The sequence below is a fragment of the Camelus ferus genome, chromosome 18 (genome assembly GCF_009834535.1).
Source record: "Camelus ferus isolate YT-003-E chromosome 18, BCGSAC_Cfer_1.0, whole genome shotgun sequence".
NCBI classification, from domain to species: domain Eukaryota; kingdom Metazoa; phylum Chordata; class Mammalia; order Artiodactyla; family Camelidae; genus Camelus; species Camelus ferus.
In genome coordinates this window covers 6,550,043-6,573,299 of record NC_045713.1, presented here as the reverse complement: position 1 = coordinate 6,573,299, position 23,257 = coordinate 6,550,043, and the positions used below count along the sequence as shown (strand labels likewise).

The following is a 23,257-nucleotide window of genomic DNA, read 5'->3' as shown; positions in this document are numbered from 1 at the left end:
GATCCAGTTTGTACACAATGTCCTCAACATTCTCTACTCCCTCTTCTTCTCGCAGAGCCAGTGCAAGTCCTATTTATCCATCAATTCCCAGTGATCCTTTTACCCTCACTGTGGTCTCGGACCATATGTCTGTGACTCCCAAAGAGGAATCAACCTTTTCTGGCCTTTCTCCTTCTGTGTCCTCCATTTCACGTAGGTCCACTGGTACTTCAGTCCCTCGATTCAGTACCAATTCAAATCTTGTTCCTTCAGTCACTAGCACGCAGAAAGCCATAATGACAACCCATTCTCCAAGTACGAAAGCACGTAAGTCTCCTTGCATCTCTGTTTATGGGCCCCTCCTGTCCATCTTCCCTTACCAACTAATCAGTTTGGCCCTTCTTGTAGTCTTGTTCCACCTTCCAATGCCTTGTTTTTGTCCATACACCTCCTCATGCCAATGATGTTGTTCTGTTTTTATTTGTAGGGTCCTTGTTTTGTTTGCATGTCCTCTGTCACCTGTTTCTTCCTTCCTTTTCATTGTAACTCTCCATTTCCCTCTGTCTCCTGGGGATTGAATTGGTGACAGAGGGTTCTTGATGTTGCATGGTCATCTGGTACCATCCCTATCTTTCAGTGCATTGTCTGAATGATGGGACTTGGAAGAGGAGTTGATTTTTTTGTGTCTTGGGCTTCCATGGTAATGCATATGAATTTTTTACTCCTCCACAGGGCAGTGCCACAGTGGGACCACTTGGAATGGAAAAGATTGTGTCTGTCCCCAAGGCCACTTTGGTTTCCTGTGTAAATCCATTTCGGAGTACTTCATCCTAGGTAAAGAGCTTATTTGAGACCTGTAGAGCATCCCCACACCCCTTAACCACTTCAAATAGGAAGGCAGCACTGGAAGGATCATTGGCTACCAGTGTCTAATTGTGCAGGTAGAGGAGAAAGTGTAACTTTCACCCAGGCCAAAATGCAGGTAAAACATGGACCTTCTGCCTCCTCTTCAAGTCCCATTTTACTAGCTAATCTGCCTCTCTCAACAGAATGATCATCTTGAGCCCTCCACTTAGGTCTCTCTGGGTCCTGATCCTGGCCACTCGCTGTTCATGGTATTCAGAGACAAGGGGCAGAAGTTTCAGCTACTCCTTCCTGCGTTTTGAATTTCTATCTTCCCTCCTTCACATTTTCTTTACTTCCATTAGGTCAGCATGTGAAGAATTAACCAATCCTGGAAGATGTTACTGGGAGGTTGCTGTCTCATGTGTAATGTTGCCTGTTTCCACAGAAATCCCGGAAAAAATCAATGCCTCTGTAGAACTGAGAGTGAAAGTGACTAACCAGAATTTCACAAAAGACCTAAACGACACAGTCTCCTCTGCATACAAGAATTTCACTCAACTATTCAAGAGTCAGGTAAGAGCAGAGAAAGCCCAGATTCCCCAGTGTGGATGTCTGATGTGAGAGGGGCTGCTGGAGCTCATCTTGACTTCCTGTTCAGTGTTTATCAGCTCTTGGGTCCCTTCCGTCTTCCTAAGTCCTGAGAGGAGGTCCTCTGAGAGCTTCCTTTTTAAAGCCCTGCCCCACCCACAGCCTGGAAGTGGGAGCAGCCCTATGCCTTCCCTTCCTTCTCTCCTGTGGGCTAAGAGATTGGCTCCCTGGGGGAAAGAGGCACTGGCAGGCTTCCCCTCAATACACAGAACAGGGGCTGCTGCACACTCTAGGTCTTTATGAGCTCAGCTGTCTTGTTTCTTTCAGATGGATAAAGCTTACATGGGCAACGACTTTCCGCAATATGTAGGCGTGATCATTAGGAGACTGCTGTGAGTATGGGAGCCAGGGTGTGTGTGTGTGTGTGTATGGAGATTTATAGATTGTGGAAGCTCCTTCTCACTTGCCTGCTCTCCTGCCTCCCGCTATCATGAATGGCGAGAGTATCAGTACGTGGCTGGGCCAGAAAGACCCCCAGACCTGAGGCAATACCTGAGAGCTCTGAGACCATGCATTCGCTCATCCATCGTTCATCCATTTAACAAACTTGTATTGAAAGCCTACCCTGGGTTAGATGTTGGGAACACAGTGGTACCAGTACTCATGGAGCTTAGAGTGGCAGAACCCAGAAAGCAGAATGGCTGTGCAGTCTGGCTAGAGTTATGATAAGGGACACACAAGGTACAATGGGAGAGTTTACAAATGCAAGCTTGGTGAGGTGGAAAGAAATCTTCCCGGAGGAAGTGACAGCTAAGCTGAGGCTTAAAGGATGAGGAGGGATGACCCAGGTAGAGGGAAAGGAGTGAAAGAGTGTTACAGCAGAGGAAATCGATGATAGATGAGCCTAGGGGTGAGAGAGAAGAGGGCAGATTCCAGGAGCATAAAGAACGCTTGGCTGCTTGAGGGCCAAGGAGTCATGGTGGGAGAGGAGGTTGCAAAGATGACCCACGCCAAGTTACTTAGATGTGAAGCATCAGAAGTTTCAGCCAACGTGGGATAGTATCTGATTTGCACTGCAGACAGCTCAGTCTGACTGCAGGGCTGAGAATGGGTGGACAGGGGAGGGAGATGATAGTGGCTTGGACCTGAGACTTGATAAGAAAAGAAATGTTCAGTGTGAAAGGTTTTAGGAGGCCGAACCAGAAGATCATGGGGATTTCATGGGGATTTCATCAGGATTTCTTGGGTGTTTGGAGAAAAGGAGGAATGACACCAGATTTCTGGGCTGCTGAGAGTGCTGGGCGCCCTTTGCTGAGATGAGGAATGTAAGGAGAAGCAGGACAAGGGTGGGCCTTGTCAAGTGCCCAGGGCCCAGCCATGTGGAGTGGTTGAGTGATGGAGCAGCCAGTGGTCGGACACGTGATAGGAAGGGTCTGCAGTGGAGACGCTGGCATTGGCATCCCTGGATGGATGTCACTGGAAGCCTGGGGAGTAGACCAGATGGTCAGGGCAGTGGTCACTGCACAGGAGCAAAGATGTCCCAGAAAAGCACCAGCATTTAAAGGATAAGCAGGAAAAGCTGAGCTCTGAGAGTAGAGAAGAAAGAAGCGGACAGAGGGGGAAGGGAGCCTGGAGGGTGTCGGGTCCCAACATGTCAAGGGCCTGTGGGGTTTCTTAGCTCAGCATCCTCCACCCCAACCCAGCATCAAAGCCATTGTCTCCATCTCCATTTTGGCTCAGGATTCTGTTGGTTCAAATCCTCCAGGGTCCCGCTCCTGACTTCTCTGTCACAATGGCTGTGAGTGGTGATGGACCTTGTCTCAAGATCTCTTCCCTCAGCAGCATTATTGACCATCTAACAAGAAGCTTCTGGGTTGGAATCCAACATTTCTAAAGTGACCTCATGTTTCTTCATTTCTAAAAGCTCAGTTATTTGGCTTTCAAAAATACAATCCAATAGCTTCTATTTGAAGTTTTTTAATTTTTTAGTTTTTAAAAATATTTTATTGTGGTTTAAAATACCCATAACATAAAATTTGCCATTAACCATTAAATTCCCCGTTTTAAGTGTGCAGTTTAGTGGCATTAAGTACATTCACGTTGTTGTGCAATCACCACCACTGTCCATCTCCAGAACTTTTTCATCTTCCCAAACCGAAACTCTGAACTCATTAAATAGTAACTCCCAATTTCCCTTCATCCCACCTCTGGCCCACCGCCATTCTACATTCTGTCCCTACAAATTTGATTACTCCAGGGACCTCATATTAGTACTCATAAATACTCATACAGTATTTGTCCTTTTGTGACTGGCTTATTTCACTTAGCATAATGTCTACAAGGTTCATCCATATTGTATCATGTCTCTGAATTTCCTTCCTTTTTAAGACTGAATAATATTCCACTGTTTATGTATAGACCATATTTTGATTATCCATTCATCAACTGATGGGCACTTAGATTGCTTCCACCTTATAGTTATTATGCATAACAATGCTATGACTATGGGTGTACAAACATCTTTTTGTCCCTGGCTTCAATTCTTTTGGGTAGATACCCAGAAGTGGAATTGCTGGACCATATGGTCACTCTGTTTTTAATTTTTGAGGAATCATCACACTGTTTTCCACAGTGGCTGCCCCATTTTCCATCCCCACCAACAATGCACAAGGGTTCGATGTCTCTACGTCTTTGCCCAAGAGTCTCTGTTTTTAGGAATGTGTTTTGCCCTTTGGCATTTACTATAATCACTGGTACTTCGGGATTTTACTCTGTGGCCTCCCTCTAGGGAAAGGAGGGAAGAGTCTCTCTTCTGTCCTGCCTCTGGGTCATATGGCTAATTGTTTCTCATCACTTCTCTTGCTTCTTGGGCCCCACTTGCTGGGAGGGTGAGCAACACTGGATGACTGATGACTCCTGTTCTAGCCAGGGCAGCATCGTGGTGGAACACGAAGTTGTCATGGAGGCAAACTTCACTTCAGAGTTTCAGGAGCTGTTTAAAAACCTCACTGAGGTCATAAAGGCCAAGTTTATGCATGAGATCAAAAGGCTACCCAGTAATTCTGATGAGTGCAAAGGTAGGTCCTCCTAAAACCCCTTGACATTGGTGGGGGAAGGATGGGAGGGGTCCTTTAGGGAGGTCTCTATATCAACCCCACACCCCAAATCTCTCCTCTCTTCTGGAACTTCAGAGGCCTCCCTATAGGACTTCAGAAGTCTGGGTACCTTCTCCACATTCTGTGATGCTCCCAGCAGCCCCTCCTCCTGGGCTTAAGGTTGTCACTAGCCTTAAAGTCCCCATTTGAGCCTGCTCACTGCTGCATCTAGGGATGGGCCAAGACTCTACTGGCTTTGGTCCTGCATGGAGGAAGGGGAGGCTGGTTGCCCCCAGGGGGCAAAGGGCAGTATATCTGTTTTGTTCTTTCCCACTACCCTGGGCAGGCGTCTCACGTCTGTGCTATGATGAGAAATCCGTCTTTGTGAATGAGACCGTGAAGCTTGGCTTTGACCTGCAAGGTAAGCAGCTCTGCATAGCATGGGCAGTTAATATGGGGGCTAGGGGCGCATCTACTGGGCTGAAGCTTGCTGCCTGCCCCCCATCCCCAGAGCAATGCACTCAGAAGGCTACAAAGGACTTTGCCCAATTCTACTATGTGGATGATCTGGATGGGAAGCTGGCCTGTGTGACCAAGTGCACCAAGGGGACGAAGTCACAAATGAACTGTAACCAGGGCAGTTGCCAGCTGCAGCAAAGTGGCCCCCGTTGCCTGTGAGTGTCTGTCCCCTCGAAGCCCCGTGCCCCCCCTCTCTGGTGGCAGGGCTGCACTCTCCTCACCGAAGGCAGGCAGGGTGGAGGTGGGCAGAGCTTACAAGGCTCCTCCCTGCCTCCTCTATAGCCCTCTTTCCTCTACGGGGTGTCCCATCCCCCACTCCCACCAGAGGGAGGGCGAGGTGCAGATTACAGACATGGGCGTCATAGGACCAAGAAAACCCTGTCCTGAGAAACTTCCAGTTATCAGTTTCCAAATCTATGTCTATGAATCGCTATCTCCATCTCTCATTCATTTCTCTTACGTCATCCCAGCCACGATACCAATATCACCGCTAGCTATAGCTGGGGCCCTACATTTGGGAGACCATAAATTAAAGTACAAAACATAAAACATGGTAACAATCTGTCAAGGTGCCAGCTACTTAGCAATTACATGAGTGACCACCACGTATCTGGGATGAGGCACCAGACACTCTTGGATTCTGAATTCCTGTTTCACAGATTCAGGGTCCCTGCCCCACAGCCCCTCAATGCCCATTAGCCTTGGGGAGTTGGGGAGGGCACCCAGTACCTGCCCTCAGAGGGAGAGCCTATTTCCTGTGCTTTGACATAGTTTTTTTTTTTTTTTTCTTTTGGGAGACTGGGTGGATGAGGGATGCTGGTGGGCTGGCCTGAGCTTGTGTATGTCCTCAGATGCCACAACTCAGACACACACTGGTACTGGGGAGAAACCTGTGAACGCAGCACCAGCAAGAGCCTGGTGTACGGGATCATGGGGGCCGTGGCAGTGCTACTGGTGGTCTTGGTGGTGGTCCTGATTATCTTCCTCAGCCGATCCCAGAAAAAACTGCACAGGTGAGCTTCTGGGGCTGGGCGGGGGAGAGGGGACCACAGTCAGAGTATCCTGAGGCTCTGCTCCATCCAGCTCAGCAGTCAGAGGTCAGCTGAGTCCGCACCAAGGGTGGAGCCCTGCCCCTCCCCATCCTTCCCAGCCCCTGCCAGCCCCTCCCAGCTCTGGGGACAGCAAAGGGCAGCCTGCTGATCTGATAGGATATATCCATTTGGCAGAGAAATGGAAATGAAACTTATGTAGTGAAATTAAATTATGTAATGAAATTACCTAGTACTTGTTATCACCTTGGCTGCCACAGAGCAACACTGTCACACTAGGACACTGGAATGACTGGTGTCACTTTCCCCAGCTGTAAAATGGGTAGGATCTACCTGAGAAGGTTGAGTAATGCCCTGCCCAGCACCTGGCTGGCAGTTGAAGCAAGCTGCCCTGACGCTAGTCCAATGCCCCCATCTCACAGATAAGGACACTGAGGCCCACTGAGGGGTGTGAGGGGGGCAGGCCATGGTGACAGCCCCAGGCATGCTTTTCTTTTTCTGCCACTGCTGCTGGCATCAGACCCCTCCCTGACTCAGGGCTTGGCCATGACAGCTTCTTCTGGAGTCCGAGGGTCAGAGAGCTCTGAGCCCCCTCCCCCACCTCTCTGCCACCAGTTGCTCACGGCATTTCTGTTGGCAGGCAAGAGTACAACATATCTCGTGAGTGGCCAAGAGAAGATGTCCCTGGCAATTTCCAGAGCATAAGCGTCTGGGAAGGTAGATCTCATGGGGGCAAGGGTGGTAGTGGGTGACACGCATCCTGCCAGCCCCGCCCCACTTCTGCTGCACCAGCCAAACTCCTCTGCAGCCTTCTGACCCTGAGGCTTCACCTGCAGCCCCTCCTGCTGACCCTTCAGCCTTTGCTCGACTCCCTGTCAAGTTCCCTGCACTCTAGTCTGTGGTCCACACCTTCGCGCAGACTGCACCACTGTCTGAAAGGTTCCCTTCACCTGCATCTCTGTGCATCCCATCCCACTCTGTTTCCAAGATTCGGTTCACATGCTGTCCCTCCACGGACCTTTCTGTGGGTTCAGCCTTCTCCAGCTCCCAGAGCCTCTCACAGGACAACGGAGGGGCTATAGAGATGGCTGAGCCTGATTCTGTCCCCGGAGACCACCCCCAGTGAAGGCACCAGATGCACAGAGTTAGTGGGAATGATAAGTCCATGACGAGGGCTCAGTGGGGCACAGAGGCCCCCTGCGCCAGCCCAGGGTGGAGCAGGCATCAGATAAGGCTGAGCTGAGGGCCGGGGCAGTGCTGGGAGTAAGCTGTGTGCTTCCTGCTCCTGAGAACAGAGAACGTAGAGCCCCGTGAACAGGGAGACCTTGTGAGGGGAAGGGGGAAAGGAAAGGGCTTTCTGGGCAGCGGGCCCTGCTCAAGAAAGGATGTAGAGGCGGGAGAGAGCATGGCCTGTGGGGGGAACCGAGGGCAGGTCAGTGGGACGTGAGGATGGCCGAGCCAGGTCAGGGAGGACTTTGTGGGCCATGATGGGGGAACCTGCTGGAGAGACTTTAAGGGAAGGGGCCAGACGTGCATTCTGAGCAGCTCAGTCAGGAGGACTTGGGGGGACAGCATGAAACTGCGGAGACCAAGGAAGTGTCTCCACTCTAATGCAGACAAGGGACAGCGAGGCTGAGTCGGGGCAGTGGGGCGTGGGAGGCGTGGACAGCAGATGATCCAGTTCAGATGCCAGGGAGCTGGGCGGGGTGTGTTGTTGGCAGGCTTGGGGTGGGGATGATGAGACGGGTGCAGTGGGGACAAGCAACCGGTGGGATGCACTGAGTTGGGGGCGCTGGTTGCGTGCAGGGTTGGGGGAGGCACCACAGATCACAGAAGCCTGGGGAGAGGCCTGCGGCTTGTGGGCAGGGCTGGGAGTTGCCAGCTCAGCTCAGCCCACGTTGGAGGAGAAGGTGGGCGAGGAGGACCGATTGCAGGGCTCCCGGGAGGATCTTGAAGGAGTCAGCGAAGGAATGTTCAGGAAGGTGCCAGGAGGACCTGGAACCTGTGGCCTGGAGGCCAGGGAGGGAGTTTATCTACAAGACTGGGACAGTGGGTGCTGGACACACGCCAACTCAAACAAGAAGATTCTAGGCACAGCTGCCTCCCCTCTGCTGTGGTTACCGTTGCTATGAGGAAGCGGGCACAGATGACCCCTGCGTGGCCCCCTCCTCCTACTCCGCCCTAACTCTGGGCCCCCTGCGCCTGTGGCCCGTGCTCACTTCTGGCCCCGGGGCATGTCAGAAGGCTGCTGCTTTGGCTCCCTTCTGTCCCTGCATCACACTGGGCCAGCGCCCCAGGCTGCGTCACGGACAGGCTGCCCTGCTGGGAGGGCAGCCGGGCAGGGGGAGACTAGTTTAGGGCAGCTGTGGGCTGACTCTTCAAACCCATTTCTCTTACTGGAAAAAAGCCCCTCCCCCTGCCTCTTCAGCCTACCCCAGGCTCACCCGGTACCTCTCCCTACAGGTCAGAATCTGAAGGGGGACAAGTTTGGCCTTGAAAACACCTACAGACACTTCCAGCCCTCCCTGCAGAACGTCGACCCCACCACAGAGGTGACTCGGGAGCGCGCCCCCAGCTAGGGGCTGCTCTCCTTTCCCCTACCCCTGCCCCCCGCACCCCCACATCCCGGGGCTGCCTGGAGAGGGTAGGGCCCACTTGGCCCAGAGGCAGGTCACTCCCTCTGTATGCAGCCATCACCGATGGCCTCCTTGGCCTCACCTCCTCGGCCTCACCGCCTCTCTCCCACCCCCCAGATCCACATTCAGAGGCCCAGTGTGGTGACAACTGTTCAGTGAGGGGGACAGGAACTCCCACCCCTCACCCAGATCTGGACGAGAAGGCAGCAGCAGACGGAGAGCCCAACATAGGCCCCAGGTCAGTCAAGAGGAAAGAGATGGCAGGTCCAGGTCCCCAGGAGGTCCTGCTCAGAGCTGGTAGACTTGCCTCGCCCAGTCCGCCCCCCGCTGCTGTGAGCCCCCTCTGCTCCCTCACCCTCCATCCAGGAGCCCCAAGGCTGCCCAGACACCTTGGCATCTTGTTGGCTCCACGGCGACTCCCCACTCTGGAGTTTCCTACCAATAAATAATGTACAGAACGAGGCATGAGTGGCCTCCTCCCCTTGCCTGCAGGGGCCTGGCGGCAGGCCATCGTCTCTGGGAAGGTCCTTCTTGGGAGATCACTCCTCCCAGGGTTGGATGCATGTGGGTCCCTTCCTGTACCCACCTGCGGGGCACGGAGCCCCTTGTCCACTCCAGGCCTGGGCAGGGCCGGATCCACCTCTGCCTGAGGTCTCTGTGGCAGACGAGCTTAGGGCCACATCCTGCGAGTAGAACTTGGGCCCAGGGAGTGAGGAGTGGGAGCTCCCAGAAGGCAAAAGAGTGAACACTTGGCCCTGCTGACCTTGAGAGGGGCCAAGGTCACTCCAGATGGTCACAAGGGCTGTGCTTACCTGTGAAGCCACAGACCCAAGAACTCTCAGCCATCCCAAGGCTGGGCACTGGCCCAGGGGGATCCATGACCTGCAGCCCATGACCTGGTGGGGTACCCATAGGGGCAGTAAAGGGGGCTTCAGAAGAGGGGAAAGGGGTCTCCTTCTCCGGGACTGGAATCAAAAGCAGGGCACCCTTCTCCTCTACCTCCCAGCTCCTTCCTTCCCTCAGTTCTCCCAGGCTGCTTCAGGCCCAGCACCTGTCCCTCCACTGGGGTGACATATCTGATGGCGCATGTGCTTGTGTGCTGCTTGGCCAGGGAGGGGGTCCTCTTCCCTCTGCCGTTTGGCCTGGAACAGGGCCCGAACCCCCTAGTCATTAGTGATGATTCCAGATTGCCTCAGATGGCCCCCAGCTCTCCAGTGTCTCAGGGATCAAAGGGCCCATTTATTTCTGGGGTTCCTTGACTGGCATGCATTTTGCCAATTCCTGTATGGGTGAAGGGCAGGAGTGCTGCCCTCTGAGCTCTGAAGTCGAGACTGGTGACAATGACACTCTGCCTGCTGCCTCCTCCAACTCTTGCCCCACCCCCTAGTGGTGAACACCTCCCACCCCCAGCCCTTCTGTACCCTGGATCTGCCCGTGCTCAGGAAGGGCTGCGTCCTGGGGGCACAGGTGGGGAGAACCTCAGCCTCTCGCCCCTCAGCCTCTCGCCCCTCACCTACTCTTCTCCCCTCCCCAGAGAGATTTGGGGGAAAAGCTAGAACTTTGGGGCTCCTCTGAGTTAGCCTCTTTGAGCCTCAGTTTCCTCTCCAGAAAGTGAGAATAAGAAAGCCAACTTGTCGGGGCTGAAGGATCAGACAGACTCCCCCAGGAATGATCCCCAGCACATGACAGATGCTCAGTCAATGGTAGGGGCTGTCCTTCCCCGTCACTGTGCCCTTCCAACCCTCCCTCACCTCTCACCCCTGCACCAAATGCCCAGGGTCTCCCTTATGTGACACGAGACAAACGCCTTATGTCTCCGGCTCTTGTCCTGGCTGTTTCTGCATCACTCCATCCCACCTTTATGCCCTGAGGATATCACAGTGCTGTCAGGCATCCTAGAACCAGAGGAAGGACCACTGTCATACCCAAATGGGCACAAGAAGGAGTTTGGGGAGCCTCAGATTCTAATCCTGCCACGAAGCAGTGTATACACCATGGGACAACTCAGTTCCTCTCTGGCCTCAGTTTCTCCCCCTAAAGGACAAGGGTTGGGGCCTCTAGGATTCCTTCCAATGCAGCTGCTCTGGGCTCCATGGCCATGGAGACTGGGCCCAGGTTGGCAGAGGATGATAGCGGGTCCTGCTCAGACCCCCAGGATCTCCCTCTGCCCTGATCCCTGCCTTTACCTTAAGGTGTCCTTCTCCCTGTGTGCATGTCTGTGCCCAAACCTCCCCTTTTGAGAAGGACACCAGTCATATTGGATTAGGGCTTATCTTAACAACCCCTTTTTAACTCGATCACTTCTGTAAAAACCTGGCTTCAAGTAAGGTCACATTCTGAGGTACTGAGTGCTAGGATTTCAATACATCTTTTGGTTGGGGAGGGGGCACAATTCAATATATAACAGATACCAGGAATCAAAAAGCTATTTGCCCACAATCAGAAGAACAATTACTTTGATGAGGGCCTTTGATTAGTGTTCAATCTATTTTATATACTTGGCTAATTAAACTCCATTAAACATTTTGAGTTGCATTTATAAAATTAATGCATTACACTTTCTATTTAAAGACTTCCATTTTTTGATTAATAAACAAAACCTTTCCAAGTACTCATGAAACTCCATAAATCTAATACATTAAATGTATGTTTTTAAAAGCCTCCCCAAAACCTAATTCTACAAACCTAATAAATTAAACATATATATATATATATATATATATATATGATGAATCTTAATTTCTCTTAAGTGTTCTAACACTGTTTACAACCTTAGCAAGATTTTAATGTAAAATTACAAGTCTAAATCAATCACTCAATTATGTCTTTTAAATTGAAACTACAGTTCCAATAGGCCAAATTATCTTGAACGTTATGAATGTATTAACCCTCGAATGTAAAGAGATTATTTGATATGAAAATATTAATACTAAAAGTATGAATTTCTCTAGGATGACTAGAATAATTCTATCTCTTCCTGGGGCAAAATGACACCCTTAACTGTAGTAGTTAGGATGTTTTTGTATCTGCTATAACATGTATGCCTCAAATATGCAATGGCTCAACTACAATAAGTTTTCTTTCCCTTGCTCATGTAACAGTGTTCCTGCTTAGAGACAGCTTTCCTCCATGAGGTGATTCAGGGATCTAGGTTCCTTTTTCTGGTGGCTTTGCTATTCTCTTGGTCTCCTATTTATGTAATGTATATCCTTGCCAAGTTTTGTTGAACCATTTGGAAGTCAGTTGCAAACATTCTGACACTTGATCCCTAAACAATACAACACACACCCTCAAATACCATTATCATGCCCAGCAAGCTGATAATTCCACAACACCCAATATCTATCTTTCCAGCTAACCCAAGGAACATATCTTATTACTAGTTTTTTCAGATGTGAATACAACAAATTTCACTCATTGACTTTTGCTGTGCCTCTTCAGTCTTTTAATCTAGAACTGACTCCTAGATTTTCAACATACTGATTTTTTTTAAGAGTCTAGGATGGTTGTCCCACATTCTGGATTTGTCTAATTATTTCCTCATGGTGTCATTGAACTTATTCCCCAATCCTCTGTATTTCCTATAAACTGGCAGTTAGGCCTAGAGGTTTGATTAGACTCAGCTCAAATACTTTTGTTAAGTATACATCATGGATTATGAATGTTATTGCATCATCTAAAGAGGTACATGATATCAGGTTGTCCCATTCAGATTGAGGCCAAGATTAGTCATTTGGCAAGGTGAGGCCACTCCTTGATTACTACTTCCATTTCATTTCAATTAGATGGATATTTGAGGACAGAAATATACCATCAAGAGTATTCACACTTCAGAAGAAGTGTAATTGGCTTCAGGTACTGTACTCCCTAGAGAGAGCCTTGAGACAAAGGTGAACGCCTTAGTCAGGAAACCTTTAAACCTGCCTAACTTGGGGGTGGGTGGACAGTTGGCTTGTGCTGGGCTCCAGCTGATAAGCTCAGTTCTAAGCTGAGCACTTTCCCAGTCCCAAGACTCTCATGCTTCCAAATCCCAGGCTCCTCATGGGCACAACCCTCACTTGGTTCTATCTCTCCAGATGAAAATTCAGATTCATTCACTGCCCCAGGTGATGGTGACGTCGATTTAAGGTAAAGGCAGTTTCATATGGAGCTTGAGGTCTGGTAGTGCAGAGACAGTTCAGCTGAGCTTGGTGGAAAAATTCCCAGCTGAGAACACTCCACAGGAACATGATGAAAAACAACACTTGTACTCACCAAAGACGAAGAGGAGAGAGACCACAGTGCTGGGAAACTCTCAAATAGAAACACCGTGGAAGCTCCGATAGCCTTACCATGATCGCAAGGCCCCTCTGCTTATTCCAGGAATGTCCTTCCTCCTGCCTGCTCCGTTTCAGCACCAAGGACAGCGCCCCCAATCAACTAGCTTACCTTGCTTAAACACTGCACTGAACATCCAATTAGACAAAATGCCCGTGTAAGTTCTATTGCATTCCACCTTTGTGGAAAACATGAGTTCTTAATATATAGCATTTTCTTCGAGTACATAGTATTATGAGTATTTTTAAAGTTCTTATTTTTATCCGCAGGTTCTGGGGTTTTGTTGTTGTTGTTAGTCAGTACATATTATACAATAACTAAAAACAAAAACAACTTCATTAAAATTTTCATGGTTCCCAGACCTTTCCCCAGTCAATGCCCTATACAAGGTCACTTTTCTCACTTGTCATGCTCTCTCTCCTCCTCACCTCCAGGATGTAGAATCTGATGAGTTTAGCCTCAAGGTGACAAAAGAGAAGTCTGCAGCCAGAAAGAAAGCCATTCCCTGACCTTCCCTATCATCACTTACGGTCCATCAAGGATGCCATGAGGCAGCACATATGCACACTCACTCACTCACATGATATAGGGACTCACTTCCTCTTGCAAGAGAACTAAGCTCTCCTTCTGGAAACAGGCTAATGTGTCTTTCTGTAGAGCTGAAGAGATGGAGTCTTGGGTTCCATTTCAGGTTTCTCATCCCATCCTTGGCTTAACTTTAGGAAAAATCATATTTGACCATTTGGACTCAGTCTTGCCTTCTGCTGAATAAGGACTAGGTTGTTTCTAAAGTCCCTCTCACCACTGTCATTTTCAAATTTGTAGGCTGCTTTATTACTATTCCTGCCATGGAACTCAAGATTCATTTTGTTCTGGAAGATGTCTCTCACAAGCCACCCCACTTAAACCTTAACATAAGAACGAGGTTAGGCTCTGCTGCCCCCTCATGGATGCTTAGAGCATCTTCAGGCACCATTCAGCTTCACTACGAGAGATCTTTAGACTTCATTCACTTGGTTGGTTCTCACATTTGCCATCAAAATACCCAGCTCCAAAAACTGGGCTGTCTTAGTCCATTCTGGCTTCTATAACAGAATACCATACTAGATGGCTTAAAAACAACAGACATTTATTTCTTACCATTCAGAAGGTGGGAAAGTCCAAGATCAAGGTGCTGACAGATACAGTGTCTGGTGAGAGCCCACTTCCTGGTTTACAAACAGCTCTTTCCACATCTTCCTCTCTAGGACATGACTCATCCTGAAACCCCAATTCCACTTCCTCTAGGAAGCCCTCTCTGATATGACCTTTTACAATTAATCTCTCTCATCCATGTCTTTCTGTCTTAGTCAACCCAGGCTGCTATAACAAAATATCATATCAATACATTGGGTGGCTTAAACAACAGACATTGATTTTGCTCACAGTTCTGGAGGCTGGAAGTCCAACATCAGGGTGCTGACAAGAGTGTGTCCTGGTGAGGGCTCTCTTCGTGGCTTTCAGACCAGCCCCTTGCTCACTGTGTGCTCACATGACCATGTTATTGTGTATGCTCACACAGCAGGTAGGCAGGGGGAAGCAAGCTCTCAGGTGTCTCTCCTTATAAGGGCACTAATCCCATCAGACCAAGGCCCCACTCTCATTACCTCATCTCACTCTGCCTCCCAAAGGCCCCATCTCCAAAAATCATCACAAGCGGGGGAGGTAAGGTCCATGCTTAGCATGCATGAGGTCCTGGGTTCAATCCCCAGCATCTCCATTAAAATAAATAAATAAACCCAAGAAAACCATCACATTGGGAGTTAGGACTCCAACATACTGATTTTGGGGGGACACAAACATTCAGTCCATAGTACTCCTTAACACTGCTATGGAAAAACACTGTTATGTATACTTCTTATGTCACATTCATAATTTTCCCTAGGTATCTGTCCCTTCTCACTGAGGATGTGGCTTGCTCCCCTCTGTACCCCTACAATGCCTAACAAGGGCCTTGTGCATAGAAGATGCTATTAATGTTTGTTAAATTTAATTGAATCAAACCTCATCTTCATAAAGTTTTTATTTTTTGAGGGGGAGGTAATTAGGTTTATCTATGTATTTATTTTTAGAGGAGGTACAGGGGATTGAATCCAGGATCTCTGCATGCTAAGAATGCGCTCTACCACTTGAGCTATACCCTCCCCCCTTCCATAAATTTTTTTTTAAGCATCTTCTGTCCCATTCATCTCAGCCTTCTCTAGCCTTCTTTTGGACTGGTGTCAACACGACATAATTGAGTTCTTACTTGTTCTCGAATTGCTTCATACATGCTTATCTCTGATCCTACAGAAATCACCACGTTTGGGGCCATAGAATCCAGTTCAGGCTGTGCATGCCATGGACATTTGTACATCCCCTCCTCCCACGGCCAAGCCTTGCCCTCTCTGGAAGAAAGCAAGACGAAAAGGATTGGTCAGCAGAGCTTCTTTGTCCATCACAGGGGGCCCTGGGCTTGGGAATAAATAAGCATCTTGATCTCCTTCCTTCTCCTTTTCTAGGCCTCTCCAGATCCTTTCAGTCACCCAGAGACTCTGGGAATGGGTCAAGTATGAAATGAGGCTGAAAGTTCAAGGACAATTCCCTGATGATAAACTAAGACTAATGCCACTAGCCCACCCTTAGGATGTGTAGAGAGGAGGAAGATCATTTTCTAAAGCTTCCTCTAAAATTCAGCTCTCTGCAGGCAGACTATAGTATAGGCTTTCAAATAGCAGTAAGGTTCTTGGTGTTTAGAACCCCGGAGATACCCGGGAAGATGTGACAGTTGGGTTTTGCTGCTGAGGGTGATGTGATTCTGTAGATGGCGTTTAGATTACACCCCCAGGTTGGGCAGGCCTGATTCATCTGTGATGATACAGCAGGCGGGGGAGCTGGCGGCTTCCTAAGTCGGGCTGCCTGACAAGAGGCAGGGCTCACAGGGGAGCCTGGCGGCTGAGGAAATTTACTGCGTGTTGTAGCCAAGGAAAGTAGAATTGGACCTGGGCAATAATCAGCCTGATTAGCTCAGGGCCTCCTGGAGAGAGTCAAGGGCAGGGAGGCAGTGTGGGGTGGGGGTGGGGAGGATAGATCAGCCAGCATCAATGTGGAGCCCCAGGGGCTGGGGTTTGCTAAGGTCAAGAGCATCCAAAGCCCAGAGAAATATGTAGAGCAACAAACCCAGAGAAAACAAACCCAGCGCCCAGTCATGGGAGTGAGGGTGGGTCAGGACCAGCGACCAGACTGAAGGCTAGGAGTGGGGACCTTTAGGCATGGTGGTGGGAAAGCCAGGATGGAGGAGGAGGACAGTAGGCAGAGCTGGGGTGCCCACAGCACCTCCTCACTGGGCGCTCTCCGAGGGGCAGGTGCTGGCCAGATTAAAGGCTCAAGCTCCGCCATCAGCAACCCCTTCTCAAGCCCCACCCTTGAGAGAAGACTCAGCATCTGCCAAATGTTTCGGTTACGAGCAGAGCTCCCCAGCCTTGATCTTGGTGGAAGGCCACAGGCTTCTCGTGGTGTAGGTGGAGGAACCCCAGAATCTCTGGTTTGTGAGATAAAACTGTAGCCTGTTGGTTCTGCCCTACCCCCCTCCCCATTTCAATGGGATTAAAATTTTGAATCTTCAGGAAAAGAGGACCCATAATGTCTGGCAAGGACGGAGTGACTTTGTCCTCCACAACCATTACAGGCTGTTGACCAGACTTCCAAAATCACCCTGATCACAGTCGCAGCTCAACCATTTGTGAGCCCTTGGTCTAAATGCCAGGCCTAGTGCCAAGCATGCACGTGCATTAATTCATAGCTTCCCAACCTGGGCACCTCAACCCTGAAAGCGTGCCCTGAAAAGGCTATAGGTGGGCAGAGGGAGCTCCCAGCCCTTGGACCAACAGGCAGGGCTTGCCAGAGGCTGGTTCCCCACCCTCAGGTAACTGCTTACCAATGCAATCATTTCTCCCATGTGCCAGTCATGGAAAAGATTTGAAAGCACATCATTATTTTATTTGATCCTCACAGCAGCCCTACAAGGCAAGGACCTTTATCTCCTTTTTATAAATGAGGAAACTGAGGAGTTGAAGGGTTAAGTCACTTGCCTGTGGTCACCCACTTAGGAAGAGGTAGGTTGGCACTGGGCATGCCTAGCTTGAAAGCCGACTATGTGAACAAGCTTTTAGGAAAGGAAACTGCTCTCTCTCTCCCACGCCAGGGCCAATACCACTAGGTCATAATTGCTAGCAGAGCCAGCTGTCCCCCAGCACCTCCATCAGGATGGAGGTTTTCTGCCTAAGTGGTGGGGACCTCTTCCAACAGCATTGGGGGTGTCTGTTTCTATGCTGTGGGGGAGACCAGATGGAAGTGAAAGGAAAGATGCTCCTGGCTATCTCATGCCCAGGGTTGAGTTAAAACCTTCCAGGGCTGAGGAAGCAGGGGGCAAGTACTCAGCTGTTTTCCCTTCCTCTTCCTCCCTCACCGGCATGGGGCTGTCTGCACTGCAGAGACCTATGCTGAGAATATCCAGGCCTGGGATTTGGTCCAATAAATCAGAGACACCTGATTCGATGCCAGAGCAGCCAAGTGTTTGCTGTGGCTTCACTCTTAAACCTGGAGGGGCAGTCTGAGCTCGGGACTCCTGATGGTAAGCTCTTCTCAGGAGCAGCCCCACAGGCCGGGGAGACCCCCCCAAGACTCACTCATCAGGCACTAGACCAAGACCTCCTACGCACCCCAGGAGGGGCTAGCCCCTGGACTGGTCCCCTAGGACTGCCATAACTAAGTGCCACAAACTGAGTGGCTGACGCAGCAGCGATGTATTTGCTAGCAGTTCTGGAGGCCAGAAGTCCAAGAGTAAGGTGACAGCAGAGTTGGTTTCCCCTGAGGGCCAAGAGGACGAATCCACTGCGTGATTCTCTCCTGGCTTCTGGGGGTTGGCCGGCAGTCTTGGCGCTTCTTGGCTTGTCGATGCATCATGCCCTCTGCCTTTGTCTTCAGATGGCAGTCTCCTTGTGTTCATGTCTCTGTGCCAACTTCCCCTTTGCATAAGGACACTGACCCTATTGGATTAGGGCTAACCATGTATGACTTCAGGATGACTTCATCTCAATTTAACTAACTACATCCGCAAGACCCTATTTCCAAGTAAGGTCATGGTGGGGGAGGTACTGGAGGTTAGGACTTCAACACACTAACTGGGGAGTGGGGCACAATTCAACCCATAGCATGGCTCTTCTCCTGCAACAGTGGTTCTCACACTAGAGTAAGTGTCAGAATCACCATCAAAGAACCCAGGGGCTCAAGCTTGTTGCCACAATATGGGGACTAGGTGATTCTGATACCACCAAAGTGTGACAGCTGCCCTCCTAGACCTTTAATTGGACCTCAGGGCCAGAGGGCTGAGCTGGTGATACATCTCAGATCACCCCACAGTCAACAGCCCAGGCAAGACTTATTTCTCATCACCTTTGTCCCTCTGTACCCATGCCTACTCTCTCCCTTCCTCCGTCAGTGCCTGCTCCAATGCACCACGTATATATTAACTAGTCATCAGTATATTAGTGTTGCCTTGAAAGTTACATTGTGCTGTTTTATCTTAGCAAGTGTTTTAAAATTCTGCACATGAATGTGTTCTGTGGAACTCATCTTTTCTGTTTCTATTCTTTGAGGTTTTTAAGACCTGTCCACAGGAGTGTTTCTCTAGGAGTTGCATGGCTAGGTCATCAGATGTACACATAACTTAGTCTCACTGCTTGGCCAGATGGCTCTCCAGAATGGCTGTGCCCATGTTAACTCCCACCAGTTCCCTTGTCTCCACAGACCTGCCTTTGGATGGGTGCAAAGCTACCGACTACCAGTGAACATCTTCTAAAATGCTTGCTAGCTATTTAGTTTCGTCACCTTTGCCTATTTTCCTGTGGGTTGCTTGTCTTTTGAAAATTGATTTGCTGTGTATTGGATATGAATCCTTTGTCAATTTCAGATATTGCAAGTGTGATCTCATTCTGAGCTCTCTCTTCTGTTCTGTTGCCATTTACTCCCATTTATCTGTGCCAGCAAAGGTGTCAGTGTGGTTTTCGTGGTTTTAAAAAAATTATTATTACCATGACTTTATAAAACACATTTTAAACTAGTAGAGTGAGTCCTTCTTGCCAACATTTTCTAACTATGTAAGGACTTTATTTAACCATATACATTTAGGATTGCATTTAACAGACTAACTTGGGGGAGAGCTGTCACCTTTGCAGTGCTGAGTCATCACAGTCATGAAGATACTGTATTTCTCCTTTTACACAGATCATCTTTAAAGTCCCTCAAGGGACTTTAAACATTTTCTCTGTAAGGAGGTAAGGGTTCTGGGCCACCAGTCTCCAATGTGCATATGGTGGGTTTTCTTCATACCAACAAGAAACTCTCTGACACCAGCTGGGTGTCCTGCTATTGAACTCACTCCTGAAGCTGTCAGAAGTGAGACAGTGTCCGATTCCACAGGTTAAGGGTTCATTCCCACAAGACCGCCCTCTGCTTCAGATGCCAATCCCAAGTACAAGCTGTTATGTATACACTGCCGGCTGGCTGGCTATAAAGCACAAGGCCCCATGACCTCCTCCTTGGTTGGATTAATTTTTGGAGTGGCTCACGGAACTCAAGAAGCTCATTTACTCACTAGATTACCAGTTTATTACAAAGGACATTAAGTGATATGATTCAGCAGCCAAATGAAGAGATACATAGGGCAAGGTCTCAAACAAGGGAACTTCTGTCCCTATAAAGTTTGGGGCTGGCACGGTGGCACAAGGAAGAGTTCTCGTTCACCAACCTGGAAGCACTCCAAACCATGCCCTTTTGGGTTTTTACAGAGGCTCCATCACATAGGCATAATTGATCAAATCATTGGCCACTGATGATCAACTCAACTTCCAGCCCCTTTCCAATTCTCTCATAACCTGGTTGGTGCTCCTGGCAATCAGCCACCTATCTTAGGTGGGGCCCAAAAGTCACCTCAGTAATTTAAGAAAAGACTCCTTTAAGGCTCTCATCACTTAGGAAATTCCAAGGGTTTTAGGAGCTCGGTGCCAAGAACTGTGGATGAAGACCAAATAAATATTTTGTATTATAAATCATGGTATCCCAGGAGAGGTCATATAGGTTCCATTGACAGAAACACTCATTCCCCCAATGCTCGTGTTTCCACTAGCAATTACCCCAGGATCCAGCCTCTTCCAACACTTGCAATGGGAAGGGACAGCTATTTGTCTAAATCTCTTGAATGATTGTGCCAACTATTAAAAGGCTTTAAACACTAGATTTATGACTCTTTTTCTTCTCCCTCTGCCCTGGGCAGTGTGAGGCAACAGTTCTGAGTGAGGTCTCTGATGTTTAGAGTCAGGAAGATGGGAGAACCCACAGAAGGCGTGGCAGGGAGGCAGGAAGAGGAACAGGAGGGTTGGAAGACCAAGAAGCCAAGGGGAAAGAGCTTTAAGGAGGGGGTGATCTCCTCTGCCAGACGCCACTGCCGCCAAATAAGAGGAGCACAGACGAGGTGAAGGTCGTTGGTGACCTTGGCCAGGGCCGCTTTCTGAGGAGTGTTGAGAACAAAAGCCTAATTGTAGTCAGTACAAGAGAAAAAGAAAAACAAGACAGGGAATGATAGGGCATGTGAGGTCAGGCGGGGGGGGGGGGGGGGGGGACTGGTTTCCTTTTGTTTTTAAGATGGGAAATATGCTAAAGAAGGATCCAGGGGAGAGGAGAAAGGTGATGGTGCAGGAGAGAGGCAAATACAGAAGCGAAGTCCTCTACTCGGTGGTAGGGGGTGAAACCCCGCCTGGGCTGGGCTAGATTGAGGCCTGAGGCCAAAAGAAAAATCAGTAATACCGATTCTGTCTGGACCGAAAATTTTGAAATTTTATTTATTATGGATTGTTGTGCTAATTATTATTTTAAAATATTGCATAAAATATTTACACTGATGAATGGTGTTTTGGGTGCTCTTTTTGATTTTTGCACCTGAAGCCTTGTGAAGGGGGAATCTTTGAGGGAGATAGCCTAGTATAAGAGGGAGGTTGAGGGGAGGAGAGTGTATAAGAATAACGGGGCATGGGGCCTCTGGTGATGGGTGAGGCACCACAGGCTGGCAGGCACCCTACAAAGCCCAGAAACGAGAGGAGGTTTGTGCCTGGGGCTAGTCAGCTTCAGCAGGGGCAGAGCTCCCCCTGGTGGGCCTGGGTGGGAAGACAGCTCAGAATGGATTGAGCTGGGAGTTGGGCTTGCTTGGGTTCCCAGAGACCAGGGAGTGGAAGAGGAAGGAAGGGAAGCCCCTGAAGGCAGTGGTCCCAGAAGGAGGAGGAGGGGCAGCCAAGAGAGGAGCGAGTTTTGAGAAAAGAGTGATGGACAGTTTCAAGTGTCAGAGAGGCCTCCTTTAATTTTGGTCTGATTATTTTCATAGGTGCAGCAAGAGGTGTACATTTACACGTAAACATATTCAAGCCTACGGCATTTTGTAAACTAAGATGGGAACCTTACCTTGTACGTGGAAATTTTCTAAAGGAATCTTGGCTTGGACCTTTAAAAGTCTCTATGACTTGGACTGGCAGATACAAAGTACTATGTACAGAGCAGATTAACAACCACCTCCTACCGTAGAGCACAGGGAGCTATATTCAATGGATCATAGGAACCTGTCATGAAAAAGAATATGAAAAGGAATATATGTATGTATATGTATGACTGAGACAATATGCTGTACACCAGACTAATACAACATTATAAATCAACTATACTTCAATAAAAATAAAATAAAACAGAAGCCTCTACTATTTGCTCTTCTCTTCTGAATCTAGGACCAAGGTCAAGAATGTCCCTTCACACATTTTACCTGTACTGCCTATAAGCGGAAGTGAAGTTCTATCTCAGAGATATTCCCAACATGTTATAAGGTTCTGACTATCAAGGAGTGACCTTCCTTACCACTGTGACGCCAGGACCTTAAACAAATAAATTTAAAAAATAGCAGAGAGGTCAAGGAGTGTAAAAGGTAAACAGAACCTACTATCAACCTGGGTTGCAAAGCAGGTTTTGCTGTCACTGGGCATCTGATCCTGGGCCTATGGCTCTGGGCCACAAAAGCTGGCTAGCCCGTGACCAGGTGGATTTTGAGTGACTCAGAGCAACTTTGGTTGCTGTAAGACTGACTGAATCTCAGACTCACGCCAACAAGAAAATCAGCACCGAGTTGGCAGCTTTATCGTGCTGAAGGTGAGCAGAAATTTGGAGACTGCAACCAGACTTGCCTGGGCAGCTGGAGGTATGAATGATTCCTTTGGAGCAGGAGATAAGCATCAGTCATGCTTCTTAGTGAAAGTGGACACCTCCAGCCTGATGGGTTTAGGATACACACAGACCTAACACAGACATCCAGCCCACATTGTCAGCTCCGCTGGATGGCAGGAGCAGTAAATGCCAGAGCCTCAGGCTAAATCTGGCTCTATAATTTTACTTTTAAGTGAATACTACCCAATAATTTCATTTCAAACTATTTTGCAGCATAGCTACTTCCAGAATGTAATGGCTCTTTTTAATGAAACTGGGATGTAAATATGGCAAAGTATCCCATGAGATCTGCATATCGGTTTCCTCTGGGAAAAGGAGGGAACCCAGCAGAAAGTAAAAGCCGGGGGAGATGTGAGTATAGCTGAACCCCAAATGTGCCCGCAGGCCACCACACACAGGTCACTTGGCAGAAGGAAGGAGCCTTATAGGGCTCCAGGTCTTTGAACACCATCTCTCCAAATCAGTGACTGACAGACAACTAAGCTATGTAGACATAGGGAAATCCCAAAGTCAGACTGAAAAATAAGGACAGAAAAACCAGCTAGAGAGGTCAGTGACCTCACAACCCCCAGGAAACAAAATCCATAGCTAAGGCTAGTCTAGTTGGTAGGCAACAGCGGCATGGGCAACAACCCCCAGCACCAAATGCTCCAAGGTTCCCAGAGAAGCAGGAAAGCGTGGCCCAGACTCAGGGGAGAAGAGTCGTCGGCAGAAACTAGTTCTGGTTTCAGATGGTGCAAGATTCCCCCACGACCAAATGCAAGACAAGAATGCCTGTTCTCACCACTTCCATTCAACTATTCCTGGAGATTCTGGCTAGTACAAAAAGGAAAGAAAAATAATTACAGTCATACAGATTGGAGAGGAAGAAGTAAACGTGTCTTTATTCACA

The 23,257-nt window shown here is 48.9% G+C and overlaps 1 protein-coding gene across 1 annotated transcript; it reads left to right on the top strand.

The window, feature by feature from the left end:
• Positions 1-275: 275 nt before the first annotated feature.
• LOC102518836 (mucin-12) lies at positions 276-9,093 on the top strand. The gene is made up of 11 exons (XM_032461039.1): positions 276-306; positions 712-813; positions 1,271-1,398; positions 1,741-1,805; positions 4,339-4,490; positions 4,855-4,929; positions 5,020-5,182; positions 5,879-6,040; positions 6,717-6,793; positions 8,540-8,628; positions 8,830-9,093. Exons 1-11 carry the CDS (start codon positions 276-278, stop codon positions 8,869-8,871), a joined length of 1,086 nt encoding a protein of 361 aa, XP_032316930.1. The 3' UTR covers positions 8,872-9,093.
• Positions 9,094-23,257: the final 14,164 nt, after the last annotated feature.

Bases quoted from the DNA above. Each gene is read 5' to 3' on its own strand.
- LOC102518836 (XM_032461039.1), top strand. From the start codon at position 276: ATGACAACCCATTCTCCAAGTACGAAAGCAC. The intron at 6,041-6,716 runs GTGAGCTTCTGG...TTCTGTTGGCAG, and splicing joins TCCCAGAAAAAACTGCACAG to GCAAGAGTACAACATATCTC. The intron at 8,629-8,829 runs GTGACTCGGGAG...CCCACCCCCCAG, and splicing joins ACGTCGACCCCACCACAGAG to ATCCACATTCAGAGGCCCAG.